At 37.5% G+C, this 9529-nt stretch overlaps 1 protein-coding gene across 1 annotated transcript; it reads right to left on the reverse strand.

Annotated features, from left to right (window-relative positions):
- Positions 1-3762: 3762 nt before the first annotated feature.
- LOC146002345 (endoglucanase E-4-like) lies at positions 3763-8617 on the reverse strand. The gene is made up of 9 exons (XM_083140073.1): positions 8518-8617; positions 7275-7439; positions 6899-6994; positions 6368-6550; positions 6066-6243; positions 5296-5458; positions 4860-5024; positions 4345-4487; positions 3763-4065 (listed from the first exon to the last, which is right to left on the reverse strand). The coding sequence occupies exons 1-9, from the start codon at positions 8570-8572 to the stop codon at positions 3840-3842; spliced, it is 1374 nt and encodes a 457-aa protein (XP_082996199.1). The 5' UTR covers positions 8573-8617; the 3' UTR covers positions 3763-3839.
- Positions 8618-9529: the final 912 nt, after the last annotated feature.

Genomic DNA, 9529 nt, shown 5'->3' on the forward strand with positions numbered 1-9529 from the left:
AAATGATGAATGAGTACACGTAACCCCCACCACTATTCAAAAATAAAAAAAAGTTTTGATTTGACTACTGAGCCAGAGATCCTGGGTTCGAATCTCGCCTTGGCCATGGGTATTCTTTGTGTGTGTCCCTTCATCAATTTGATCGTATCATCTTTGCGATTAGCCAAAAATGGCGAAAAAGCGAAGTAAAATAAACCAAATCAAGCAATCAATCAATGATTTGATTTCATTTTTGTTACTTAGTGTCGTTTTTTGTCACATTTGGTTAATTGTGAAGATGATACGATAAAATTAATGAAGGGACAAACACAAAGAACACCCACGCCCAGGTTGGGGTTCGAACCCAGAACTCCTGGTGTCATAGCGCGCTGTGATAACCACTCCCCCGCTGTTGGTTGATTTGGTGTTTTAAGTCCACTTTATGCACAGAAACAAAACGATTGATCAGCACATTATTTTTTTAGGTAATATTTAAAGTATTTCATTTCATTTAATTGCTATTGATATTGATTTCAGTAAAATTAAGCATTCATATATTTTCAGAAATCAATTATACGTAATTTAAATTTTGCAGTAGTATACAGTATACACTCACAAAATCTTCAAGAGTATTTACAGCGTTACGTTCAATTCATATATAAAGTTCAATTGCTTTTAGTAATTATTAGTAGTTATATTTATTTATTTATTTTTCTCTTTTCAAGATTCTAATTATATTTGGTGTGTAAAGGATAGCATTAATTAGAATTTGGGTAATTTATAGTAAGAGTAAATGTTATGACTGAATCGGTACTCCTTTTCAAATTCCATTTCCTCAAACATAACAACCCTCAACTACAAGATTTTTCATACTTGTAATATTTACAAGTACTACTTTCTTAAAATAAGGGTGACTTAGAGGCGCCCTTGTCTCAACAAAACCTCTACACATACCGACATATTAAGTTCTCTCACGAACAACATTACACTAACGATCAGGAGGAAATGCCTGTTCGGTATACGATGCAAATTTCCTTTCCAAAACCTACCTGAATTGCCTCACAGATAATTCAAATTTTAACGGTGAAATGAACATTTTAACAATATTATGAAACCATGTTAACAGTCCTCAGTTCAACTTTTTCACAGATGTCAAAGTCTAGAGATGGTCACCAGCTAAAACCTTGGAGAAATAAGAAGTCAACATGATTTACACCTGAAGGACGCAGAGACATTATTATTTTGGTCTACGAACTCTTTTTGAGAATTTCTCGAGATTTTTCTTTTATTTTTTCGACACGTGGAAACATGAATTACAATTCGACCTTTCATCAATTTTAATTACGCAGTTCAGCGAAATCAGTTGATAAGCACCAAATCGTTTAACACGGATCTCCTTCATTCTATTTTAATTAATTCTTATTGAAGTCAAGTAGTAGTGAGACCCGATATTCAACGCTGATAATACATACATCGATTTGAAGGAATATTTACATACAACTAAATACTTCACATTCACAATTCGACGATATGCAGTTCTCTACTGTACGTTTTTCATCAATGACAATATTTGTAGCTACAAAGTTAATGCATCAAAGTGAAAAACATTTTTCACGGCCACAAGGAACTAATATATACATATATACGTGGTTTGGTTCAAGAAGAAACTTCATTGCTATGCGCAAAGACTATTAAGTGATGATAACAAGAGTAAAATTATGGTATTTTACTTGAACTCTTTATGAGAATCAGGATAACTCAAGGATTATTTTATGGACAAATGTTAGTGCTGTGATTTTATCTATCGAACACTATTATATTCTTATTTTCAAATACATAAATTCATGTACATATATTATTATTCAAGGACAGTTATTGATACAGTGTATATATTTTGATTAACTTCAAATTTTCTAACTAAATATTTATTGTGATAGTTGACATATATTATAAATAAAAACGACAGCGATATTTAAATGATACAATAAAATAAGAGACGGTGAAATTTACATCGATAATGACATATGTGTGCAAGTGCAACTCGGATGAGTATCACAAACGTTGCTGATTTTGTAACTATTAACTTCCAAATACACAACAGTGTTGTACAGTGTCAGTGCTTGCAGGATAGATTACACTACTTGGCTAGTGTGTCATTGAGATATAAATTTTGACAAGATCCATTCTTGTGGAACAATGCTTTTATAATTTTCTCACGTGGTGTCAGAGTGTTGCATGCTTATGCACGGACTTCGCTACGTCATCATGTAGTATTGGAACTCAGATGTGTAGCGTAAGCCTCTCAATGAATACGCGCACGAGCAGATTGTCAAGTTAGCATAACAAACTCACGTGCCAGTGTTTACCTTTTATATGCTTTACGCAGACATGTATTTTTTTCTTCTCTTTGTTTCTATCGGGACTCGTGATATATCTATATTTTCAGGACCTATATTATTCCATTTACATATATTCTGGGTAATGGTATGTTATTACAATATTTTTAGTACACTATATTTTATAATAATAAAAAAATATCTCTCCATAGAAAGGATCGATATGGAATACAACTTTAAATCTTTCATCTTTAGGTGAAAATCAAAGGATTTTCTTTAGGGGGTAGAGGAGCGTATCGTACCCAAGGTATTGGGTAGGATGTATAAAGTCTTAGCATAGCAGGTATCAGAGAAAGGAATGCTGAATAAGTAATCAGGCAAGAGTCGGGTGATTGACTTGGAAGTCGTATGTGGCATGAGTGTTGGAATTGTCAGGAGGTGTGATGAGTTGGCGAGAATAGGAGAGAGAGTAAGGACTACGGATTGTGAGAAAGGAGCAAAGTGGGGAACGACTATTGGACGATGGTGTGTGACAAGAGACAAGTGATAGTTGAGAGGACAAGCTAGGAACAATCTCCATATATTTGTAAGGCAAGTAATATCCTTTCCTTAACCAATCCATATCGGTTCAGTCATGGAGAGTATGAAACCCATATCTAATCTAAGCTAATTTCTATCGCCATTCCTTTAAAAGGTAACCTCTCGCATTTATCACATTTAGGCCACGCGAGTGATAACCATCTGAGAGATGAATGAGGAATAGCTACATCACCCAATTAAATCTAGAGGTTCTTGGTTCGATCCCAAACGCAGCATGGGAGTTGCGTTACGCAACAATAACTAGAATCAATATCTTGCTGCGCAATAGCCTAACACAAGCAGAAAGAAGGGGTTAATCGAAGGACGCCACCTGTCCCGCGCCACACCGGGGAAAACTACCAAAAAATGTCTATAGTGACAGTTATAACATTTGAAGCATAGTTGCCAGTTCATTTCAAAATCATATCATTCTTATTGGAAAACCCTTTATCAGTACCTAGCTATTAAATGCACTATACGAACTACGATACATATGATTCTGTCATATAAAACTAACCACTGGTTGCATGCTTATGCAGAGTGAAAGGTCTAACAGCGTTCATTTTCTCGTAGAATTCTAAGGATTTTTTACTTAGTAAATAGGATCTTTAACACCGGCAGATTCATGATTGTCTGTTAGGTGGCACCGTGGTACTGTCAGACATTAGCGATTATTTCTGAGACCTTGAAGAAATACTCGAAACAAAAAAATGGAAGTTTCATAGTTATGACCAACTTCTCACGGCAAAAAACTACTCGGAGCAAAAGCATATTCACACCAACAAATAAGTAGAATAGTTTTCTCACTTGAATAAAAAAAATATTTTTTTTAACTTGTACTATTTATTATTAAGAGTTAATATGTAAGTACATATAATACAATTTGATGACAATGTGCTACAATTACTAATGTCCTTCAAGTGAATGTCCGTCGGTAGAGTTCGCTCAGAGGACCCCCTTGAGTTTGAGGTTGCTGAGTGCCGCCAGGGCGCCAGTGAAGGCGGCGTTGTAGTCGCAGGCCACTTCGTTGTGGACGTAGTCGCTCCTCACGTCGTCGTAGCTGTCGTTCTGGTCAGGACCTCCAACCAGAGCCCCGTTCAGGACTTGGTAGTTGGCCTGAGCCCCGTTGAAGGTGTTCCAGTCGCAGGTAGCTGGACGGTCAGGGCAGGATCTAGAAAGGAGGAATTCAATATTTACTTACTTCACTCAGGACTTAATATGAATTGTAATAATTATAGTTTTTAATTATTATTATTATTATTTAATAAAATTAATTTTAGAAAAGAGATATAGCAGCTTGGCCGTATTCACATCATGTGCGGACTACACGAACAGGAATATGAAACAGAGATTTCACTTTGGAAGTGTTCTAGTGATATATCTCTCTGAAAACGCAGAAGGCGTTGAACAACTATTGAAATGATAATGAAACTTAGGAAGTTCTACTTACGCTGCTCTGTGTTGTTCGTGAGTGGGAGGGTTGTTTCCGTATCCAACGACGTAGCTCCTGCCAGCGGATCCCAAGGCGTAGTCTATCTGGCTCTTGGCGAATTGCTGGTTGGCGCTTGTGTCGATCTGCAGTTGGTTGGCGGTCTAGGGGAGATAGGAGCAGATATACAGATAAATTTCAAAAACACAGAATATATCAATTTTTCACCCTATGAACAAACATTGTCATGTGAACTTAATGGTGAATATTCTTCTATTGTTATATTCTTGCTCACAATGAAATTATTTAAGTTAACTTCTATTTACATTTAAAATTGTAATAATTTACAGTAGCTTGTGGATATTGTCTGGATGTTCAGTAACGATTAGATTAAACTGATGAAGAAAAATTACCTATATTTTAACAAGTACTCAAAATCTATATATATATATACTTTTATGGCATAAAACAGTTAATTTCAATCATAGTTTAAAAAGGAATTATGTACAGTTATACAAATGAATAATGCAAATTACCTCCAAACACAGGAAAGCGACATTGGCTGCGTATCGTAAAGTTCCCCACTGGCTGAGGTAGACCAGTCCCTTAGGAGTCCTCTGCTGGGAGTTGACCATGTAGCTGCAGAAGTCCTGGGCCCTCGTATTGTACTCGCTGCCACCTGTCAGCTCAGCCAGAAGAATCTATAAAGAATTAGATATAGAATATATTCATAATAATAAATATTGTTTTGTCTCCCATAAGATTGCGAAATATTTTTCACACACGAAGAATGGAACACAACCTCCAGTATAACTACGGGCAATAAATTGCGTTGTAATGTAGGTTATTAGTTCCTTCATCTAATTCTTACAGAACAAATCTTTCAAGTCATATGAAGTATATATTTCTACGTTGGCTCTTCTTCACATTTATATGACAAAGACAAAGACAATTTAGTATATTCCTACTTACTTGAACTCCTGCAACCTTGCTGTCCCAACCGAAGTCTTGTGGTCTGTAGTTGAGTCCGAACTCGTTGTAGAGGCTCTCGGCTGTGTCCAAGTAGCTCTGGTCGTTGGTGGCCTTGTACAACCACGCGGCTGCCCACACCAGTTCGTCCTTGTAGTCGTAGGAGCTAAGCAAAGAGAAGTTGCGTGTGAGGACGTTGCTTTCTAAATTTCTCTCCGCGGAAGAGAACTTTAATCACCAAGTAAACATCTAGTAAAATTCATAAAGGTAAAAAAAAAAAAAAGGTAAAGTGCTCCCTGTGCTTAGCACCACGCCATGAAGGCGTATAGGGGGTGTGGGGGTAACGCCCCACACTTTCTTGATCCGGTCGTGAGTGGGTGTGATGTGATCAGCATCACGCCCCTGACCGCCTTTACCCCCCAGGGTTTCCCCCAGGTACCCATGTTATTCGACGCTGGGTGGGCGCCGGGGCCGCTTCCATCGTTAGAAAAGTTCCCGGATTTGAACCGGCCGGGGATCGAACCCGGGACCTTTAGCATGGTAGTCAGACGCGTTACCGACTGAGCCACCGCGGCCAACCCTAGTAAAATTCATATCAGGATAAATTAATTAGAGATTTAATAATAAAAGAAAACCAGGAACAGTGAATTTATTTATACATTACTCTTACTGGGAAAGTACCCTAATCAGTGTTTCAAATATATAGCATAAATGTCCGGAAAATTAATTTCACGGTAACCTGAGATTTATTGGTAAATGAAAGCAGGACTCACCTGTAGAAGGAGGCGGCGTTGGGGATGGCGTCGGAGTACTTGCCCCTGTAGTTGTTGGCGAAGTCGAAGAGCTGCTTGGCGTGGGTCAGCAGGGTGGAAGCGTAACCAGCGTCGGAGTCCTGGAAGGCGATGGAGGTTGCCGCGAGGGCTGCAGCCGTCTCCCCGGCCAGGTCGGAACCTGCGAGTCAGGATGCAGCTTGTTACTAACGGTGACAGCAATGGGCATAGGAAATTGAGAAAAATTCAACAAGAGAGTTTACGCTGATGTAGTACATTGTAAAGGTATGGATTTAGGAGTTTACCTGGGTTGGAAGTGTCGATCTTCCAGGCTGGTCTCTCCATGGTCATGTCTTCTGGTCTTCCCCAGTAGGCATGGTCAGTGTTGCCATCTCCTACTTGTCCGTAGAGCTCGTTGGCGCTGACGTGGGCCTTGATGAAGTAGTCAGTGCCCCACTTGAGAGCTGCCTTCAAGTATTGAGTTTGACCTGCATAAAATTATAACTCACGTTAGGGCAACCTTCAAATTCAAAGTACATTGCAGGAATCAAGAGATGTTTGATGCAAGAAAACAGAATGTAAATAACATAATTTTATGAGTATTTCAATACCTTTTTGAACGCAATGTTCTTACATTTTCATTGTGAATCTTTTTAATGCAAGAGATCCCTCATTAGATTAATGGACTTTGTGAATAAGATAAAGAGATCACTGCCAATGTAGTGAATACATTACTTGAAGTTCATAATCTGTTGTATACTATTATATTTTCGTATAATAAATATGTTTTGAAGTATACTAATTGAATTCAGCCTGTTGATTGAAGGGATACGCACCTGCTGCATCGTAAGCCTGCTTGTTGGAGAGGTATCCCCACGCGAGAACTGTCACTGAGTAGGCCATTGGAAAACCGAATTTCACATGGTCACCAGCTAAAGGCAAAATAAAATGAGACATTTAGGATAAAGATGAACTGTGTTCTGAAATGAGACTTAAAAATTACCAAAAGGAGTATTCCACAGTACAATATAAATGTTCACCTTTGAAATTATTCACTAGAAGGTATGCAAAGCAAATCAGGCATTTCTAAATTACTACAAAGTACTGATTGTAAATTAAGTGTCAATTCTATTTTCTGAATTGTTGAAGAAAGTAGAAACGTTAAACATATGAGAATAATATATTCTATTGTATCGTGAATGTGTAACTTACCATCGTAGTATCCCCCTGTGAGGTCCTCCCCGTTCTGTCCCTTGTCGTTGAGTGCGGAGTCTCCCCTCCAGGGGATCCTGTTGTCTGCCGGGAGTTTCCCGGATCTCTCCGCCTCGTAGAAGAGGAACGACTTCCCCAGGACCTCTGCGTAGTCGTACTGCGCGGCTGAAATACATTTGTGAGGTAAAGTTGTAACATATCATACGTATGTAACTACAGTAGATTTGCTTAATGTTATAAACCATCTTCAATTTCATTATTATCTTAATTAGGTTAAGGAAATATATATATCTCATAAACTCTTTATTTATATACTACATATACTTTACCGTCCTATAAAGGCTAACTGACATTATTGCAAATACTAATAAATTAATTAAGTGGATAATCTTATGAGAATCATCCCATTGAAAGTTTTTAATGAGTAAACTGTTATGAAGCGATGTAATTTTGAATGTTGTTTTGGTGGAGCCTTCATCTGTTTTTTGTCCAGAATCGAAATCTATTAAATATACACGAATATAAATTGAAGAATAGAAGCGTCTCTCTATTGACAGAGTGGTAAAACAATTGTAGCGTACAATCAATACATGTCTAACCTTCTATATTCCGTAACTAAATCAGGCTACCTACACACGTAATTTGGCGTACCGATAAATATGCAAATATCAATCTAATTTTTTTTAAAAAATATATTTATTCAGTTCACGTGCCTGTGATGTCAACAATCCTATTTGTGATTTGCTGCTAACCGCTGTAGATACAATTGTAAAATATCACTTACTAAAGGAAATTCAAGGTTCTATCATAGGATATTTAATATCTCCATAAATCAGTCTGTAGAAGTTAAAAAAGTAACCTTATACGGCATTACAGGGATCTATTTGGAACTGTTAGATGTAGATCAGAATTACTACACACTGAATACTGGAAAAGTAAGATAGTGGAGTGGAAACGTCGTTTCATTGTAATCAAGGTGTCCTGGGTTTGATCTCTGTTGGATGAACATAGTGCTGCAGATCTCACTTTAAACAGTGGACTCATTCTTGTTTAGCCGCTTAACTGAGCATAATGTGAACTTAAAAACAGAAACTAGAAATGAAGAGAAAACTGTTAGCTTCATAGGAGAATTATCTTGAATTACTAATGAAATTCTTGATGTAGTCTATTTGAGCATATGAATTAATCTAAAATTGCAAGAAATAAAGTCGTGAGAAATATAGAATCCTCATGGAAATCTTACCCGCAAAGCGACCAGAGCAGACCAGGAACAATAAGAAAGCTGCTGACTTCCACATGTTGAGACAGGATAACTTCTCACTCAAGAGCTCGTAGTATTTATACCTTGTAACATTCAAAAAAAAAAATCAATATATCGTTATTTTTGCCCTGCACTGAAATAGATCGTTATCGACATTGTCAAGACATTTCATTGTAGTAATTGTCAAGTAGGTCCTTATCTCAAACAGTAGAGATAATTAAATTCATCCGATCACGCTTTGTGCAGACGACGGGTGGGCGTAAACAAAACAGTGGCACATGTCCCTACCGCCGGTAAGATACCTGGAGGTGTGTCTCTCAATTGCGAAAGAATACGTGGTAGGGAAGCTTCTAACGATTACCTTTGATGCAACATCAGGTTTGTTTCACGTGATAGAACATAATATCAGAAAATATCAGGACTTCTTAGATTTGACAAACACGATTCACTCGATTACAAATCTTTTCACTAAAGATGATGAATATCATCATGGACGTCCGGAAGGAGGGGTAAGGAGGGGGGCGGCCTACCCTGGAAAATGAATTTCCACCTAAAAAGTATATATTTCACACATAATTTAATTTCAATCACAATAATTTATGTTAATTATCATAAGGGCGTTGAACGAACTTGATAATTTCAAACTAAAGCAGTTTTTTTAGGGAGCATCACTATTATGAGGAAAATATGCCTCTTTTGCCCCCCCTGGAAAGAAATACCTTGCTTGCCCCTCCCTGGAAAAAAACCCTGCGGACGTCTATGGATATCATATGTACACAACGCAGTCTTATAAGTAGGACTCCTAAGTTAAGGAAAAATCCTTTTTTTTTCTAGTATCCGAAGACAAGGCCCAACATAATATATGTTCATTTTGGGTCATTGTAGGCCAGAAAAAGGTGGGTTTTATTTGTCCTTTTTTGCCTTTTTCGGTGTTTTTGGCTTATTGGTTCTTTTTCAGTCTTTTTTTTAGGCCTTAACGGCTTTTTCTGGCAAC

The sequence above is a fragment of the Lepisma saccharinum genome, chromosome 18, assembly GCF_977018435.1.
Source record: "Lepisma saccharinum chromosome 18, izLepSacc3.1, whole genome shotgun sequence".
Classification (NCBI taxonomy): domain Eukaryota; kingdom Metazoa; phylum Arthropoda; class Insecta; order Zygentoma; family Lepismatidae; genus Lepisma; species Lepisma saccharinum.

Excerpts from the sequence above, each read along its gene's own strand:
- LOC146002345 (XM_083140073.1), bottom strand. The coding sequence starts at position 8,572 with ATGTGGAAGTCAGCAGCTTTCTTATTGTTCCTGGTCTGCTCTGGTCGC. Across the intron at positions 5,459-6,065 it reads AACGCCGCCTCCTTCTACAG|CTCCTACGACTACAAGGACG; the intron begins GTGAGTCCTGCT and ends CTCTTTGCTTAG. Across the intron at positions 4,066-4,344 it reads CACGAACAACACAGAGCAGC|ATCCTGCCCTGACCGTCCAG; the intron begins GTAAGTAGAACT and ends CCTCCTTTCTAG.